This window comes from Micromesistius poutassou (assembly GCF_964030765.1).
Source record: "Micromesistius poutassou genome assembly, chromosome: 8".
NCBI lineage: Eukaryota > Metazoa > Chordata > Actinopteri > Gadiformes > Gadidae > Micromesistius > Micromesistius poutassou.
Genome location: NC_140278.1, coordinates 2,189,189 through 2,208,907, shown reverse-complemented (window position 1 = coordinate 2,208,907; position 19,719 = coordinate 2,189,189). Strand labels below are relative to the sequence as shown.

The 19,719-nt window shown below is 43.3% G+C and overlaps 1 protein-coding gene across 3 annotated transcripts; it reads left to right on the top strand.

Moving 5' to 3' along the window:
* The first annotated feature begins 506 nt into the window (after positions 1-506).
* On the top strand, positions 507-18,023 carry LOC311351205 (diacylglycerol O-acyltransferase 1-like). 3 transcript variants are annotated; one of them, XM_084471305.1, is made up of 17 exons: positions 507-784; positions 2,644-2,731; positions 3,871-3,911; positions 4,014-4,099; positions 7,772-7,824; positions 8,179-8,284; positions 12,103-12,231; positions 12,514-12,582; positions 12,774-12,877; positions 13,257-13,295; positions 13,718-13,759; positions 14,089-14,133; positions 14,519-14,631; positions 14,934-14,999; positions 15,744-15,831; positions 15,918-15,980; positions 17,561-18,023. In XM_084471305.1, exons 1-17 carry the CDS (start codon positions 558-560, stop codon positions 17,708-17,710), a joined length of 1,509 nt encoding a protein of 502 aa, XP_084327431.1. In that variant the 5' UTR covers positions 507-557; the 3' UTR covers positions 17,711-18,023. The 3 variants fall into 3 exon arrangements, 2 of the variants coding, with proteins under 2 accessions (XP_084327431.1, XP_084327432.1); XR_014636724.1 differs by lacking the exon at positions 15,744-15,831 and having other exon boundaries at positions 17,561-17,576; XM_084471306.1 differs by lacking the exons at positions 3,871-3,911; positions 4,014-4,099; positions 7,772-7,824.
* The last annotated feature ends 1,696 nt before the right edge of the window (positions 18,024-19,719 follow it).

The following is a 19,719-nucleotide window of genomic DNA, read 5'->3' as shown; positions in this document are numbered from 1 at the left end:
GATAAAGCTGGATCAATGCTGCTGATCAGCTTCGTCGTGAACAAGGACACGATCAGCCTGCAGACACTCTGGACACACAATACTCTGGACAAACACCCACACCAAATGTCATGGTGCACTATTCTGGAAAAGAGTCCACCCACTATTCATATATCAAAATAAGGTGTTGTTAAAGTAGTCTAGAGTTATGAGACGTCTACTTAGAAAGCAATCTCTTCTGCTAAAGTAAATAGAAAACAATTGTTTTCAGTGGTTCTCCCAGCAGTAATGGGCGTCGTATGCGGATGTCGTTGGGTCTGTCCATGTCCTTTAACCACAGCTGAGCTCAGCTCACTCCTACTCCCACTCCTACTACACGAACCGGGAGGCTCTCCCACTGGGCGGGCGGGATGGCGGATTATCTCGCAACTTCCTCCTCCACGCAACCGTGTCAGTTGAGAAGGGGGCATGTCGTTACCTGAAGTAAACTTACCAAACACGCACATGCAAACACCCCCCCACACACACACATGTATACACACAGCGATATGTTAACTTTGAAGCTTACACTTTGAAACATGGGTGATTCTTGCGCCATCAGGCCCGCCGCCCTCCGCAGAAGGGCTAGTTTCTGTGCGGTACGAGGCTCTACTGTGCAGCCGGGCAGCGGCGGGGCTGCCGCGGCGTGCGGCTCCGCGCTGACTGCGAGCAGAGAACCAGGCAAGCACAATGGCTCGCATACAACTCACTCCAAATCAAAACACGAAAAACGAAAACGAAGGAATGACCACGGTGGCAGATTGAGGTGAGGATAGTGTTCTTTTAAAATGATTTATTTCTGGGCCATACATTTCCATTTAAATGGCTCAGTTGTGTCGTCTGCTAACTGCTGGGGCCCACACACTTATTTTGGTCTTTCGTTCTGTTTGTAGGTATATACTTTTTCTATATCCATAGAAAAAGTATGTACAACCCCGCACTGTTTACAATGTGTATGTGTGTTTTAGCTGTCAACCATTCCTTTAGTTACTTCCCTCATTCCCCTTAATAATTTAAATATTATTGCGAAATCCGAGAATAATTGACGATATGCATTTATTTGTGCACTATAATAACACGCAAGGGACTAACAGTCCAGAGGGGTGTAAAGGAGCAGTCACAGGTCCTACTAGTTAAAGTTCATAGTAAACTGTTTATATTTCCCTAAAAAGATATGCCACCAGGATACCCGGTATTAATATGTTCACCTGTTGCGTTTCATCCATCTTTCTTCTTCGGTAGAAATCCTTTTGCATACACATGGTGTGATTTCACCTCGTCCATGCATCCACCAAACCACACACTCTGCCATTCATCAAACCTTCATCCACTCAATACATCCTTCCAAACATCATCTACCCATCCCTCCCTCTACTACCAAACCCCCCCTTTACTACCCAACCCCCCCCCTACTACCTAACCCCCCCTCCACTACCTAACCCCCCCTCTACTACCCAACCCCCCCCCCCTACTACCTAACCCCCCCCTACTACCCAACCCCCCCTCTACTACCTAACCCCCCCTCCACTACCTAACCCCCCCCTCTACTACCTAACCCCCCCCTCTACTACCTAACCCCCCCCTCTACTACCTAACCCCCCCTCTACTACCCAACCCCCCCCCTACTACCTAACCCCCCCCTACTACCCAACCCCCCCTCTACTACCTAACCCCCCCTCCACTACCTAACCCCCCCCTCTACTACCTAACCCCCCCTCTACTACCTAAACCCCCCCCTCTACTACCTAACCCCCCCTCCACTACCTAACCCCCCCCTCCACTACCTAACCCCCCCTCTACTACCTAACCCCCCCTCCACTACCTAACCCCCCCTCCACTACCTAACCCCCCCTCTACTACCTAACCCCCCCCCCTCTACTACCTAACCCCCCCCTCTACTACCTAACCCCCCCCTCTACTACCTAACCCCCCCCTCTACTACCTAACCCCCCCCTCCACTACCTAACCCCCCCCCCCCTCTACTACCTAACCCCCCCTCTACTACCTAACCCCCCCCTCCACTACCTAACCCCCCCCCCCTCTACTACCTACCCCCCCCTCCACTACCTAACCCCCCCTCCACTACCTAACCCCCCCCTCTACTACCTAACCCCCCCTCCACTACCTAACCCCCCCCCTCCACTACCTAACCCCCCCTCTACTACCTAACCCCCCCTCCACTACCTAACCCCCCCCTCTACTACCTAACCCCCCCCTCTACTACCTAACCCCCCCGTACTACCCAACCCCCCCTCCACTACCTAACCCCCCCTCTACTACCTAACCCCCCCTCTACTACCTAACCCCCCCTCCACTACCTAACCCCCCCTCTACTACCTAAACCCCCTCTACTACCTAAACCCCCTTTACTACCCAACCCCCCCTCTACTACCTAACCCCCCCTCTACTACCTAACCCCCCCTCTACTACCTAACCCCCCCTCTACTACCTAACCCCCCCTCTACTACCTAACCCCCCCTCTACTACCCATCCTTCTGTCCATCCATCCATCCATCACCTCCCCAACCCTCCCTCCCTCCCCTCCATCCATCCACACGTCCTTCCGTCCATCATCTCCGCACCCCTCCCTCCATCCCTCCTTTCATCCATGCCTTCTCTATCTAGTTGTCACCAGCAGCAGGAGTCCTTGCTGAGCTCGTCCAGTGGTTTCAGTAATTATCGCGGAATCCTCAACTGGTGTGTGGTCATGCTGGTGAGACACACACACACACACACACACACACACACACACACACACACACACACACACACACACACACACACACACACACACACACACACACACACACACACACACACACACACACCATAATTTGCATAGAATACCTATACAAAGCTGAGCTTTTTTTCCAGTAACGTTGAAAAATCTTGTATTTAGTTTGGTGACATCAGTCACCCAGTGGTTTTTGGCAGATCAACTGCTTGAGATTCAGGGTGCTTTGTTGATGCTGGGTGGTTCCAGTGATATACTGACGGGACCTACACTGTCCACCAGTTGAGTCTGTCTTGAAGCTGTACGGAACTATTCCGGGAGACATCAGGAAACATATTAATAGATAATAGACTCAAGCCAAAAGGCCAGTTCAACACTCCAGTTAAACTTGTCACATGTAGAAAAAAAAGATTTTCAGTTTTTTCTTTGCCAAGGAGAAGCTGCAAGATAAGAGGAGAGAAGAAAGAGTGGGAGACAGCAGCAAATGGTGTTCTTTTTTTCTTCTTCTGCTAATCCGGACTTTGAACGCAGATGGTTGTGTTCGTCGCTGGAGGTTTTCCTTTTTATTCCTGGTGAACCCCAGCGCTGTACCCAGCGAGCAGCGTGGGGGCTTTGTGTCGGGTAATGAGATATTAAAAGCCATCGAGATGGAGGGAGTGAGAGGAGGAGGAGGATAACGAGAGGAGAATAGAGGAATGGGTGGTGGATACAAAAAGAGGTGCAAAAGAGGAGAAATGCAGAAAGAGAGGGAAGTATCACGAGGAGAAGGATGGGGAGAGGAACAAAGAGTCTGGGGCTTGACTCAATTGGAAGAACTGGAAGGACTAAAGAAACAATGAAAACCATGAAAGAGAGGCAGAGAGTTAGAGTTATTGCAGCACACTGCAAGTCTCTCTATAGTACCGGGACGAGCAGAGATGACAGGGTTGAGCGAATCAGAGGGAATCGAGAACAGGCTGGTACAAAACAGTGGAACAAGAAGAAGAAATCTGACCTAAAAATACCAAAGACTGCGAGCTTCCAGCAGCCTTGACTCATTCTGTAACTCATTCTGTGTTGCGTCACATGCTACTACTCCAGTAACCTGACCGACTGTTTTGCAATCCTCTGTGTTACAGGTCCTCAGCAACTCACGCCTCTTCCTAGAAAACCTGTTAAAGTGTGTAACACTGTATTCTTTCACTACATACATGCATATTATTCCCCGCCCCTTAACAGACCTAATGATAATATAACATGTCTGTCTGTTTATTTCTATCAGGTATGGCATCCTGGTGGACCCCATTCAGGTGTTGTCGTTGTTTGTGAAGGACCCGTACAGTTGGCCCGCGGCCTGCCTCGTCATCGGTGAGCGTGGGAAGTTCTGTGGTACTGCAGTGATGCATACTGACCGTTGGCTCAGAGCTGTCCCAACACAACTGTTGGCACATCTTCATATGAGAGAGAGAGAGAGAGAGAGAGAGAGAGAGAGAGAGAGAGAGAGAGAGAGAGAGAGAGAGAGAGAGAGAGAGAGAGAGAGAGAGAGAGAGAGAGAGAGAGAGAGAGAGAGAGAGAGAGAGAGAGAGAGAGAGAGAGAGAGAGAGAGAGAGAGAGAGAGAGAGAGAGAGAGAGAGAGGAATGTAATGACAGTAAAGAGGGATAAGGCTGCAGTAAATGAGGCTTAAAGGAGAACACCAAGACGGGGACGTGAGTCTGATGCTACGAGGAATGGAACCAGATGTAATGTTGAGGCCTGTAATGGAAACATTACGACATGAAATGAGTCTGAATGGGTGGCTCATTCTCTGATGACATTGACTACCTAAGAGAGACGCACACACACACACACCAAACTATGTTGTACTGAACAGTGTGTATATACACTGTTGGGTACAACAGTGTGGTCGGTTTTGATTGACAAAATAAACGCCTGAAGACTTCATTTGAATTTAGACTTTCCATGTATTATTATAACTCATCAACATGGATAGCTTGTCTTCCAGCAGTATATGTAAACACAGATGAAACACTAGCGCTTGCTTCATAACATTACAGTCATTTTACGCTGCAGTGCCTGCCGACCCCGTCCCGCATGGTTCAACATGAACACCGTTTCACCACCCAGGGTGTGTGTATAGGTGGGGAGACAGAGATGGAGGATCATTTGCATCCAACAGATAGTTACACTGTATTTGTTAGATTAAGAGATGGAGAGTACTGTTTTTTATCAAACAGAGTACAGAGTAACAGTACTCTGAATAATATATGACATTGTCAGTTACCGCAAGAGTGAGAGTGCAGATTTTGAATAGCACATTCAAAGAAAAACTATACTAAATAAATGAGCTCAAGTATCCATCAAAGTACAACTCAACATTTGCTGATACAATTGGCAAGTAGGCAGTAGGCACGCTGACTGATCAAATGTAAACCACACAATAGAATTACAGAAAACATGAAATTTGTAACTGAACAAACTTTATGATCAAAGTTGCAATACTTAACTTTTCAACTAGCGCATAGCCGTAATTGACCTGAGTACATCTGGAGTCAATGCTGATCCATAGGGATTCATATAATGTTATCAGTCACATCCTAGAACTGATTACTTCTAAAGAGGGCCGGCCAGCCCGTACCTCTCTCTGTCCTCCAGAACGTCCTGCAGCTGCACACTCCCCTCACCCCCCCCACACCACCCACAGTCCGCCAGCCTGCGTCACACCGCTGCCCAGCCGCTCAGAGAGGCCGCTGTCCCCCGCCTTCCCACTAGGATGGGCTCATTATCACACATTGCAGCTTCAAACTCATGGCCTTTATAGAACAACTCTCAACGTCTCGTTATTGAGGACTGAAAAAGAAGCATAGACAAAAGTACTGGTCGTGCTTGCCCAGTGTCTGTTGTGCTCGTTGATAAGTGAAATAGCAACCGGTCAGCAACCAAACGGTCTTAGAGTTATGGCACAGTATGATAAATGTCTGGATACGTTCGCTGGCGTTTTCTTCTTCACAGCAACACCCAGGCCCCGGGTGGCCATCGGGACTTTCGGGAGGTTTCCCGTCGGCCAGGTCCACTTTCAAATGTATTTTGGGCCGCTTGGGTGAAAGAAAAAATTAGTTTGACCATTATTTTTTTTCTCCTAAAGTAGACGTTCTTAATTCATGGATTCATGGATTATACAATGTACGGTAGTTCACCCCTCACAATTATTTTAGTTGGTTTGGCCCATGTTGCGTCTTTTCTAGAGCGGTAACAGAAGAGAATCAGCGAACAGAAGCGACAAGTGTTGTTAATTGTGGAGGGCAGGAATCATGTAAAATATAAAAGACAGAACAAACGTGATAGATAGTCAATTATATAAATTCTAAAATATTTTGTAGCCTCAGAGCAGCAGTCCAGCCCTCCCTGATGGTGCATAGTGAACCCCATAGACATGAAGAGGACAGGACTGAGGGGACAGGTAGAGAGGACTTTAAAAACAATATTACAATTATTTGATATAAGATAACCCACACATAGAACTGACAAGATTCATTGAAATGATCCCAAATATGTAATGGGTTAACATTGTATTTTATATATATCAGTTAAACTAACAGATCCTTGAGGTGGATTTTTCATTTGGCAAACGTTGATCCAAAAAGGGGTAGTACGAGTTGTGTGCTGTTCTTATCCAAATTCTTCCATCACTGGAAAAAAGTGGGCCGGTGTGGGCCTGAAACGCCCGGGCTGAAGATGGGTCCCACTCCGGCCATACAGAAATAAAAGATGGGAGTGTCTGCTGTGCAGACACGATGGACACATGAGGAAAAGGGCCCTGTCTCCATATGCTCAAAGACATGAACAAGAACTATGTGGAACCGAGTCGATTTAATTGGGTTTTTAGAAATGTCTTCACCTCTGGAGCAGAACTAACCCAACGCCACGATTCTTGGATGTGTCGTTGATTTGTAGATCAGTTGCTGCATCTCAGTTGACCAGTTGGTTAAATAGCGTTCATCATGAGATGCCTTTTTGAAGGTAGATGAGATTTTCTGAGGTAGAAACTAGAGAAATCTAGTTATCCATTCATACAACATTTAAATCTGCGATTTGTAACGTTTGAATCTATTTTCTGACCAATACATATTACATATTTATATATACAGTACATGTATATAAATATATTCAAATATACATGCTGGACACAACGCTAAAAGTATGTTGCGAAAATTGCAGTGTTTATTGAAGTATATTAAAATGAATATGTATGCTAGGAATGCAACGATATGATTCATGAACCTCTTTGTGCATAACATTGGTTTGCTGTTTACTCAAAGGTTGAAGTGATGATTAGCCGAGTCCATAGTGGTTCAATAAGTCTGCTAGGAGATCAGGACGGAGGGCAAATACATGCATTTAATGTACAGTTTTTTGTCAAATTAGCCCTCATCTTGGTTAACTTGACAGTGTGGTCATGACTTTTATTTTAATTTAGTTACTTTAATCCCTAACTGTCATGTGATCTTGGCAAGTGCTTGGCAATATATTAAGGTCAAATGAATAACTAATAATGTTTTTGTGCATATTCAAGTTAGCATTTATAATGAATGATTAAGTTTTGTGTGTGTGTGCTTGAATGCACTCAAACCCTGTTCCTTCCTTTGTGGCAGGTGGTGTGTGCTGTGATGCGCATATGCCCCGTTAGTGCTGGCTCATTTCATTCATAGTCCACTGCTGGGTGCCTGTGTGTGGTGGTCTGGGACTTGTGCATGTTTTCAGAGTCCTGTTGGCTGGTCAGGTGGTTGACCTCACGAGTGGCCCAGTGGTCACCTAGAAATCCTTGTCCTTAATTTCGTGTGCGTCTGGCGACGATGTTTGCTTGTTTTCACTAGTTCACCCCGTCATGTCTATTCCATTTAGATATTCAAAGATATTTCATACTCAAAGACATGTCACCTGACAGCCTGTGCTTCAAATGACTCATACACAGCTTTGGTAGCGAGAAACAAGGCAATTTTGTCAATTACTTTAACATTGTTTTCATTCATTGTCTTTTACAGTTTCCAATGTATTTATACTGGCGGCACTCTACACAGAGAGACAGCTGTCAAAGGTGAGCTCATCGGCTCTGGTTCCGGATGCATAGCAGCACTTCTGACTCATTCTCCAGACAACCTGACTGGTTGAACAATGGGCGAGGCCCTGTTTGTACGTTCAGAGTGACACATACTTGGTAGCACACAGGCAAATTTAGGTTAAAGGTTAACATACTTGTGTCACTGTTTATAGGTAATTTAAATGAGTAAACGTGCTTGTACATACTTTGTACATGTTTCAGTAGAATTTGTAAATTATTAAAAAAGTAAATTGTAAATTTATTAATTTATAAATTTGTAAATTATTTAAAAAGTATTTTATATATATAATGTTGTATGGGATTTATTACTTAATGAGTGTCTCTTTGCAGGGCTCCCTCAGTGAACAAGTGGGGCTTCTTTTCCACTCGGTCAATCTGTCAATCATCCTTAGCTTCCCTGCTGTTGTCGTCCTATTGGTCCCCTCCATATCCCCAGGTAAATAGACTCCTCTGTTTGTGTTGGTGTGTGTGTGTGATGAAGTGGGTGGGGGTGTAGGTGTATGTGTGTAAAACAGAAATTATACATTTGGATTCAGTGTTACAACAGCGCCCATCTAGTGTTTATACAGTCACATGACCATGACTGGGGCCTCATCCAGTTGGCTCTGGATGAGGGGGCGGGCAAAGCTGCCCGAGTGGGCGGGCATCAACAGGCAGGGTCATCTAAAGGTCATGTGCATGTGTCTCCATTAGTCTGACTGTCAGCAAACAGTACACACACAACCATACACTACTGTATAACACACAGTACTATAGAATAACAATGATTAATAGACAATGTGTTCATTTTACATGAGAAGGGGAAAGGATCACAATCGTGTCGCTAGGGGTGCATCATTGACAAATTATGATGTTGCGTTATTGTTCAGAAATATTGTGATATTGATTATAATTGTGATATTCTTAAACATAAAAACATAAAAGTGATGGAGTAACGCATCAAAATAGATCCATAACATCAAAACAAGTGTTCTAACAACAAAAGGGTTTATCTGGTGCGCACATGTATATCAGAATAGTGCTTCTGTGGTGGTGTCTTAAAATAAAAATAACTAAACTATTAATTACTAACTAAAATGGGTCCTGTATCAAAGACACCAACCTAACTAGAGACACCACCCATATGAGTTCTGTATCAAAGACACCAACCTAACTAGAGACACCACCCATATGAGTTCTGTATCAAAGACACCAACCTAACTAGAGACACCACCCGTATGAGTCCTGTATCAAAGACACCAACCTAACTAGAGACACCACCCATATGAGTTCTGTATCAAAGACACCAACCTAACTAGAGACACCACCCGTATGAGTCCTGTATCAAAGACACCAACCTAACTAGAGACACCACCCGTATGAGGCCCAGTTTGTCTAGCGCCGTCAAGGAGACGGAGGAGGATCCTGGCGGACTCCAGGCATTGGGCGTAGTTTTAATGACGTCTAGTAGTCTGCCTACATTGTCTGCACAACAATGCAACCCGACAGACTGCGAGCCCGCCCCCCTCGGGTTGGGGTTTGGCCCCTGGGAGCACGACGTCCTCACTTTTACCCCGCCCCCCGGACCATGCACACACGGGTCAGACCATGTGACCACACAGTAGGCTCCATAGGGTAATGTTCATTTAGTGGACATGTACACTTGCATGTGACTGGGCAAATGGCCAATGAAACTTGATCATTATAAAGCGCTTTCAAGCGGGCTCCAAACTGAGCACAACAGAGTCACACAGCCACCGGAGGAGTCTCTCCACACAGAATATTGCATGCTTTTATTGTTTCATTTTCGGTTTGATATTTGATTTTGCCCAATGTGATATTGCAATATCAGTATTGAGTCAGTATATCACGCTCCCCTACTTGTTGCCAATACCAACATGCTTACGGTTGGCCAACCAGTAGTGTGTACGGTAAATCAAGCTATGTCACCGACTAACGTATACATGCAGCACATAAACCACTGAATGACAAAGGTCACGTCAGACATCAAGGGAACACAATGCAGATATTGAGTGTACTTAAGGAGATCGAGTACTCCTCGTATAGCATAGGCACCGGATAAACCAAACATTCAATGCATTGAACACATTCGACCATACCGTCTCATCTTCACGTGCCATTTGTTTTCTCTTCTCCTCTCCTCTCCTTCCCTATCCTTTCCTGAACTCTCATCTCATGTCCTCCCTTAGTCTCTCCTCATCTCCTCTCCTCTCCTCTCCTCTCCTCATCTCCTCTCACTTCTCCCCTAACCTCTCTCCTCTCTCTTCTCCCCTAACCTCTCTCCTCTCCTCTCCTCTCTCTTCTACCCTAACCTCTCTCCTCTCTCCTCTCTTCTACCCTAACCTCTCTCCTCTACCCTAACCTCTCTCCTCTCTCTTCTCCCCTAACCTCTCTCCTCTCCTCTCTCTCTTCTACCCTAACCTCTCTCCTCTCTCTTCTCCCCTAACCTCTCTCCTCTCCTCTCTCTCTTCTACCCTAACCTCTCTCCTCTCTCCTCTCCTCTCCTCTCTCTTCTACCCTAACCTCTCTAGTCTCTCCTCCTCCTCCTCCTCTCCCCAATGCTCATCAGATTTCTCTGTGGGAGGTAGAGGCATAGGATTCAATCCATCTGTCTGTCTATTCTCCTACCACCACCGCTGTTTACACAGGAAGTCTATGTCGGAGAGCAAGTACGTGTGCGTGTGCACGTGTGTGTGTGTGCGCGTGTGTGCGCGTGCGGGTGTGGGTCTGTGACGACCGCTACAAGCATCCAGGTAGTGAATAACAGGAGCCAAAAGAGTACTGCAATGTTGCTCAGTGTTATTATTATAGACATTAGACTTGTTTAAATGTTTCCCCGGGTGGAGCCCCGTTATTATCAATTCAACTCATTTTGAATTTTAATGAAAATACTTTAGGGATTGTGGGAGGCAAGTTGATGGCTAACCTTTCCTGGCTTTTTTCAGTTTTTTTTAAATCGCTCTTTTGATGTGTGATTTATAAGTCAGCTCTAAGGGATGTTTAAATGTCCCAGGAGAATCAAGACATAATTCCAAAATTACAAATTAAGCGTAAGCCACCGGAGGCAATGATTTATGCCTCGGCTTTGCATCGTGCCCCGAAAGCCTTCCTTACTCTTTCTAAAAATGCTTAAAACTGGTCATTAAAGGAATATTTTTTTTAACAGAAGTAATCGTATGTTAGAAATATAAAACTGTTCCAGGAAACATCAGGACAGCTAAACAATGGCAGTGAAATGACAAATATGATTTTTTAATTTAGCATTAATTAACAGCTTCAAAGTCACAATCTGAATTCAGAGGATTTTAAGGGATGCTTACATGTTAACAACTATTACCATTTGAAAAGCTTCAAGAAGAGTCTAGTCTCCTCTGCTGTCCCTCTCTCATGGTTAGACACACTGCAGTTCACCAGAGAGGCAGATGGCTCATCGATGGATCTATGGGAGCTGTAATGCCAGCTATTCCGACCTATATCACACACATTGTGTGTGTGTGTGTGTGTGTGTGTGTGTGTGTGTGTGTGTGTGTGTGTGTGTGTGTGTGTGTGTGTGTGTGTGTGTGTGTGTGTGTGTGTGTGTGTGTGTGTGTGTGTGTGTGTGTGTGTGTGTGTGTGTGTGTGGGATGGTGGATTATGCAAATTACTTTAGCTTTGTCCATCTACCATATGGTAGCTGTTGATATTGCTATGGTAGCTTTATGTGTCTTTGTGTGTTGTTCTAAATAAGACGCAACACACATAAGGACACACGGTGGCATACACACAGATATTCACGTATTTGAAATGGTTGGCTGTGGTGAACATCACAGACTGGGTGTCCTTGGCAAAGTTAGCTGAGCCGCGCTAGCGTATTTTTTTGGGGGGGCCTCATTTGCTCTTCAAATGATGACCTCGTCTTTCCTATTTTTCTTCTTTCTTCCTTATGTAAATTAATTTTACCTCATTTCCTTTCCCTCCACTTTGTTATTTACTTTTTATTCGTCCCCCATTCCAGTTCTCTCTCTCTCTCTCTCTCTCTCTCTCTCTCTCTCTCTCTCTCTCTCTCTCTCTCTCTCTCTCTCTGTGTTCCACTCTTTTTCTCAGTGTTTGTGTCTCTCTCTTGTTCTCTGTCCCTCCCTTATTTACTCCCTCCATCTCCTCACTCTAACGTGTTATTCATCTAGGTGTCTTCACAGTTTTCTCACATAAGAGAGAGAGTTTTTCTATGATGGTAAACATCCGCTGAATCGCCCTGTTGTTGTGTCCCTCGGCCAGTTGGCGGTGTGTTTGCGTTGGGGACCTACACCATCCTCCTCCTGAAGCTGTACTCCTATAAAGACGTCAACAGGTGGTGCAGAGAGCTGAGCAGCATCAAGGTCAAGACACTGTCCAGATCCAACTCCTGTGAGTTCTGCTAGACAAACGGACCCAGTGCTGAGGGCCGGCAGCAGACTGAAGTCCTAGTCAGCGGTTGCATTATTTTCCAACATGTTATTTGATCATTTATTTATAGAGCAAAAACATGTCATTTTGATTCATCTGTGTGAGCAACATCAGCCTTGATTATTTATTTTATTATTAAATGAATACAGAGGTTACCAATGCATAAAAACAAATGAATAGACGCAAACAAAAGGTACACAATGAGTTCATCTGTCCTTACATTATTGCATTAATGTGCTGCAGGTCCCTCAGCCCAACAAGTGATTGGCGGAGACCAGAACATCTGTTACCCTGGCAACCTGACCATCAGAGGTACCCCTCCCTGAGACCACTAACGTTCACACACAGACCGACGTGCTGGGCCTTACTAAAGGCTCCTCAAGTTTAAATGTATTTCCATTGGGAATAAACTCAGTTGCTAATACATTACGAGGTAAAGCGTTTGAATGTTCCTGTTTGTTTTCTCTCTCCCTCTCGGTCTCTGTCTGCCGGTCTTTGTGTAGATCTGTACTACTTTGTGTTCGCCCCCACTCTGTGCTACGAACTCAACTTCCCTCGCTCGCCCAAGATCCGCATGAGTTTCCTGCTGAGGAGGCTGCTGGAGATGGTGAGAGGAGACCCCTGACTCGCTGTTGTCACTTGATATAAGTCACTATTATCTCTCTTACATTATCATCACTTCAGCCAGATATATTTGAGTGTGAATGTATATTTTTGAGCTGGTGTTATTTGCAGACCTTTACTGATTAGGCGGGGACTCTCTACACTTTTTCTACACTTTCTACACTGGTGATCATTTAATTATGTATTCATCAGTGCTTTCATTGTGAATCATGTTTGTTTGATAAAAGCAATTCATTTCCACGCACCGCAATTCACAAATCTATTGTAACTGGTATAATTTATATAATTTATTATAGAACTTATTGAAAAATGCCTATAAATAATATACACATTTTTATAACTAAATCTCTTATTAATTTCAGCTCTTCCTCACCCAGATGCTAGTTGCTCTGACTCAGCAGGTACAACATGTGTAACATCATATTCACTTTGTAGTATCTATTATGCTTTTTCGTCTGCATTGATACAGTTGAAGGGATAAGCCGAGATAACTGTAAATTGGCGATTGCCTGTTTTGCCCAGATCAGACAAGTTGTTTAATTCCAAATTCACGATAGTACGTCCAGAAGAGGACTGCGCCGGGTAAGCTTCTGCTCTCTGTTTCCACCTCCACTGGCTTGCAGAGTTACAGTAGCCTAGCTCCTCTTCATGTGAGGGAATACACTTTTAATTCATTTACAAAGAGTTCCAGCAAATAATGCAATTGGTTTAAACAACTGGTCTGAATCTGGGTATGATGGGCAAGGGCCAAGCTCCAGGTATCTGGGCGTATCCCTTTAACACTGTTGAGCTGATCTGTGGGTCTTACTTCCTCTATTTTCAGTGGATGATTCCAATCATTCAGAGCTCCATGAAACCACTGGAGGTATGGGCGATCCACGTATTTAGACAAGTTATACTTATACTTGCATTTGGTGACATTTGACGTTAATATGCATCAATAAGTTGACATTTTAATTAAAACGTTGACGTGTTGCAATATTATGACCCGGCATGGTTTTTGGGTGGCCTACTTATTCTACCTACTAGCATTAGTAATTCTCCAACTCTTTGATATGTGCCAAGCAGTAGCAGATCTCCTAAAATAAATGTATAGAGGGTTGGAGCGTATTTTTGAAACTTTGAGTTGTAACTGACACTGGAGTCTGGTCTTTGTCTGTCTGCTGTCTCCTGTCTTCCCGTGGCTCCTCCTAGGACATGGATCTTTCCAGAATGATGGAGAGACTCCTGAGGCTGGCTGTGAGTAGAGGAACGCTAACCATATAAATACACTTCTTTCTTTTACAGGTGCACCACAGGTAGAGTGCCACACTGTATTATTAATGGACACCACCACTTGACCCTCTCTACTCATATTGTTTTCTATTGGCCTAATGACGGTTGGTTTCTTATTTATCTTAGTCAAAACGGTAGAAACATGAAATCTGACGCCTTTTGCCCCGGTTTGAAATTGTATATAAATTTATATCCGTAATGTAGAGAGATGGCGGCTTTCAGTGAGAAACAACAACACTAAACAGGCTTTGTGCCGAGGGGGATGCTGTCGGCGGGGGACTTTGTGTGCAGGACATGAAAGTGCAGAAAACAAAGCATTGTTTTATTTATGAGGCCTCCATCTCCGTAGGTTCCAAACCACTTGTTGTGGCTGATGTTTTTCTACTGGTTCTTCCATTCATCGCTGAACTTCACCGCTGAGCTGCTGCGCTTCGGAGACCGGCAGTTTTACAAGGACTGGTGGTGAGGGAGGGGGCCATAGCCCTTTACACAGATCCACTTGTTTCACTTTAAAACCTAGTTTCTCAGCTGTACAATGAGCCATGTAATTGCAGATGGAAGACTAAAACGGATAATACAAAAAAACTGATTTAAAGATATCAAACCGTGTTGGAGTCCTGTTTTCAGGGTAGGCTTGATTCTTTCAGTGCATAATAGCCCACTGGTAGAAAACAAATCCCAAACAAACATCCTACTTTATGTTGTTTGTCATTGCCTGTGCGAATTTATATAATTTCCACTGAATCAGGCGTCTCCCCCTGCAGGAACTCTGAGACGGTGACATACTTCTGGCAGAACTGGAACATCCCCGTCCACAAGTGGTGTCTTCGGTGAGAGCTACAGAGAGAGAGAGGGCCTTCTCTACCGGAGTGCTTAGCTGTTCTCAGAGCTGCTGAGGCACAACAGCAGGTTGCCTGCTTCAATTATACTGCAGCAGCAGAGCCCTTGTAGTTTGTTTATTTCATCTGAAGTGGAGTGTTAAACACAGCCTGCGTTATTAAGTATCCCGGATTATAGTCGTGAATTGGAGCCAGTGATGCAGTTAAAAATAAGTTTATTATAGTACATATATTGTCGAACACAGATAACTTTTTGTCTGACTTTTCATTTGCCTAGCCAGTTGGTAGGAGTGGGTTTAATTAATTAATAAGGGATAAACCTGATGAAAAGCATATTCATAAGTAACTATCTAAAGGAAACAAACTAGCTATTATGAATGGCATTTCTGAACTTCATGGTGTAAATTACACGTGTGCTACGATTTTAACTATGGTAATTTGTTTTAATTGGTTGTACTATCTTAGGTCCACTATTTCACTAGCCTATAGTATTTTAGTATCCTATGCTATTATAGATAAATCAGTAAATAACCCATTTTTTTATCAATATTAGCTATTATGCATTGGATGCAATATTATCAGATGGAAAATATATATGAAATGCCAACCGCAAAATATCAGGTTGTTTTAATCTCACTAGATCTATGGGTCTGTATCAACATGTGTTCTTTACTCTCCCATCAACTCCTCTATCGATTCATCCATCACCCTTCAATCCATCCTATTGTTCTGAAGACACTTCTATTGTCCCCTGCTGAGGAAAGGCTTCAGCAAGATGGTCAGCCAGTCAGCTGTCTTTTTCCTCTCTGCTTTCTTCCATGAGGTTAGAGCTCAGTCCACCTTCATCGTTTTAGTATGTCAACACATATCTGAATCATGTATTGACCCGTGCTGTGTTTCACCTGACAGTACCTGATGAGTGTTCCTCTGAGGATGTTCAGACTCTGGGCGTTCATGGGCATGATGGCTCAGGTAAGACCAGCATGGTTAGAAAACTGTATGAACTGTGTGTAGAATACATTACTTAAGGCATGGGGTTATGTTCAAACTGTGTGTAGAATACATTACTTAAGGCATGGGGTAATGTACTTGCATGTCATAATACAGTGACACTTTATTGCAGTCAATGTGCTCATTGTAGAATATGATAGAAGTCTAGTATCTCTGGTTGTTGTCCTTAGAGACTTTAGAAGTAGGAGGGTGCAGCAAACATTGAATCCCATGTTTATACAATGTGTAGCCTACAATTGTTCTCCCTTTAATTATGCTTTCAATATGCATTTAATGGAAGTGAAGGTATTTTACTTCCTACTTGTAAAAGCGTGATCCAGGCTACTTACTAACGGCCTACTAGATATTACTTGCCCAAACCGTGCACACACATGAGAGCTATGCATGCCTGCATTTTGGTCAATGCAGGCAAATCCTGCAAATCCAGACCCACATCTAGAAAGCTGTAGGGTCCGGCAACGAGTAGTGAAACAGGCCCAACTCCAGGGGCGGCCCCAAGCATGCATTTGAAAATATCACTGCATGCAATTGGATAACACTACGACCAATCAGAAGAATACAAGGGGTGACATATCCAGACCAGCGGAGCTAACCAATAGATAAGACTCTTGCCGTATCCGGTTGGTAAAACAGCAACGCTTTTGGCCCCCCTATATCAGATACACCGCGAGGGGAATCGGGGAGTGAGTATATTGCTCATTCTCAGAGTGACTCGCTGAGCAAATTAAAATTTGCTCTCACAAGAACTCTGGATTTCCAGGGTAGGCAAAATGCATAATATATCATAGAGACTGATGAGACTAGTTGTATTGAAGGTATGAATGGCTAGTGTATCAAAGTAAAAGGCTCAAAAAGGTAAAAGCCCTGGTCTGAAAAGTGTCCAATGTTTAGGTTCCCTGCACCAGCTAGACTAACTGCAGGGACCTGTTTTTCTCTGTTCGCCAATATTTACTAAGCCTCATGTTCTGTCTCAGGCAGTACATTCTTTTGATTTATGACTATGGAATAGCCAGCCTACATTCAGAAACAGTAGTAGGCTACAAATAGTTTTATCTTCATAGTCCTATGATAATGGCTTTAGATTTTGCACTTTTTATTAAAGGATTTTATTAATGCTTCATTATTGATATGAGCATGCATGACATAGCTTTGCCTTTTTGATTTGTACCATTTTGTATTTTCATAATAATGATGCTTTGTGTTCATCTTAATATTAATTTCTCGTTTTCTCAATAGCTGTTCTCAAATTATTTTAAATGAAAGCATTGGTTCATTTGTAGCTCATTCTAGTCATCACTGCTGTGAAAACCAAATGCTTTGTTTTACAATAAATATTTTTTTCATTAGTTGTATTTGACATTGAGCAAAATTTAGTTAAAGAAATCACAAAAATATCCTTTTTCAAAATTAAATGATCATTTTTGCCAATCACGACAATTTTTCTTGGTGAGATATATGCCGATAGATCATAAAAGAACATCAAACTGTCTGATTCTCGTCATTCCTTATTTTTAGTTTTTATTGTTTTAATTTCCAAACAGCTCCCATTGGCTTGGCTCGTCACTCGCTTTCTGCGTGGTAACTATGGAAACGCGGCAGTGTGGATCTCACTCATCATTGGTCAACCCATCGCAGTCCTGATGTACGTCCATGACTACTATGTCTTACACAACAGACAAGAGAATGACTGACCACACACACTCTAGCACACTCCTATCCTTTATACAGCTAACACGACTCTGAATATATACTCTGAATGTTGATAACTAATGATTTTCTTCAACCTAAGGCCACATGAATGTATATTTGACAAAGCAATACATATATCATATATCTATGCCATGTATCATGAAACATGGTTTTAATGTATGCCATGTAATGTATGCCATGTATCATGAAACTTTACTCAGGTTTTAAAATGTTTGACTAGAAGGGGATTGGATGAAGGTTGTTTAATAAATACATGTTTTCCGACATTTAACATATTAACTTGTTGTGACTACATTTTTTTCTAGCTATTGACAACGAAGATATGTTTGCTTGCAACACATAGATGTTTACCATCCCTACTAAGTGACTTAAACCAATTTTGAAATATCGTGTTTGAGGGGATAAAGAATATATGTTTATAGATATGAATGGGGTAACATTGTAAACATTGTAAAATTCAGTGAAAAGGTTTTACTGAATTTTGAGGAACAGAAAAATCACTTCAGTCACAAATGTGGAAATTAAAGACATTGACAAACCAGTCACAGATTCATATTATCTTGCATTTTTTGAATACACGTGTAACAGGAATCTAAACTAAAAATCGTACACCTGAGATGCACAGAATGCTAGGCAATACTCTGGTCAAACCTGTCAGACATGAACACTTTATTATCCAAGGAACTTTTTTAGGGAGATGAGACTGCATTTAAAAAGTCTGTGCCCCTTATGATCCCAATGCCAACCTTTTAACTGATCCTGTTGAGCTTCCTCCTACTTGCTGTTAGCGTGGCTTCCTTGGCAGGGAGCAGAGGCAACGGTAGACACAAACATGGGGGAAAACTCCCTGCTCCAGATGTTTAATTACTGTAAAGTAAGTTGACAACACTTCAGCCGTGCTTGTCTTGCCTTCGTACACTAATCCTATTTCACCACACCGCACCTGCACACACACACTTACACACACACACACACACACACACACACACACACACACACACACACACACACACTTCACCGGCTGCTTATGGCTGCTAGAAGCAAAAAGCTGCAAATCAGATGCAGCGTCTGTGAGCGTCTGACAGTGCTGCCCTGACCCGGGCATTTATTCCCATTTTAAGAGTGTCTTCATATTTAGTTTGATCTTCTAATCCAGAAGATATCTTTTTTTTTTTTGAGGATTTCAAGACAGAATCCCATTCTTGAGACACGGACCGATGCAGCTCATTCTCCAGTCACACAGCCACTTTACATGCTGAAGTACCATCTGCTACACAGTCGGGTGTTTCTCTAAAAACAGTCCTAGTCAAACTGCACTCTCGGACTAGCTGGGAGTCTGAGACCGCAGTGGAGATCGTTGATTTCCACATTCATCTGTGGGTATAAATTATCTTCCATATTGATGATGTGAAGATGGGTTTGGGAACCTGTTCTGTATTTTGTCAGGTTCACACAGGCTTAAACAGTTGGAGACAAAAGTAGAGTTTACAGTGTATTTGCATTATTTAAACAGTTGTCTATTAATATTAGCGTACAATGCTATAGCCAAAAGTCCCTCATGTACATGAATAAAGTCACAATGTATTTAAATCTGAAGGTGTTTAATAAGGTGGTGCTGCTGCTTGGATATAAAAATAAAATAGGTTAGGTGAGCAGGGGGGAACAAATTCATGTGTATGGAAAGAAGTATCACTTGAAATGTATGAAACTTGAAACTTGCTGATCATTTAAAAAACGTAATTATAAAAAAAAATGCATCCTATTACAACAAGAATTGGAAACACTTTGTAGTCCCGAGAGATATCTTGCTCTCATTGTTTTTTTTACCTTTCCCACTTCCAAACTTCTAACGGGGGGACGCATTTAATACTTTGGAAGTGTGATAGACCCCCTGACTACCTTCACTCTGATCGCTCTCATTGGTGCTTACTAAAGAGAGAAAAGTATAATCCTCTCTGTAAGAGGAACCTCACTGTTGCTCCTGACAAAC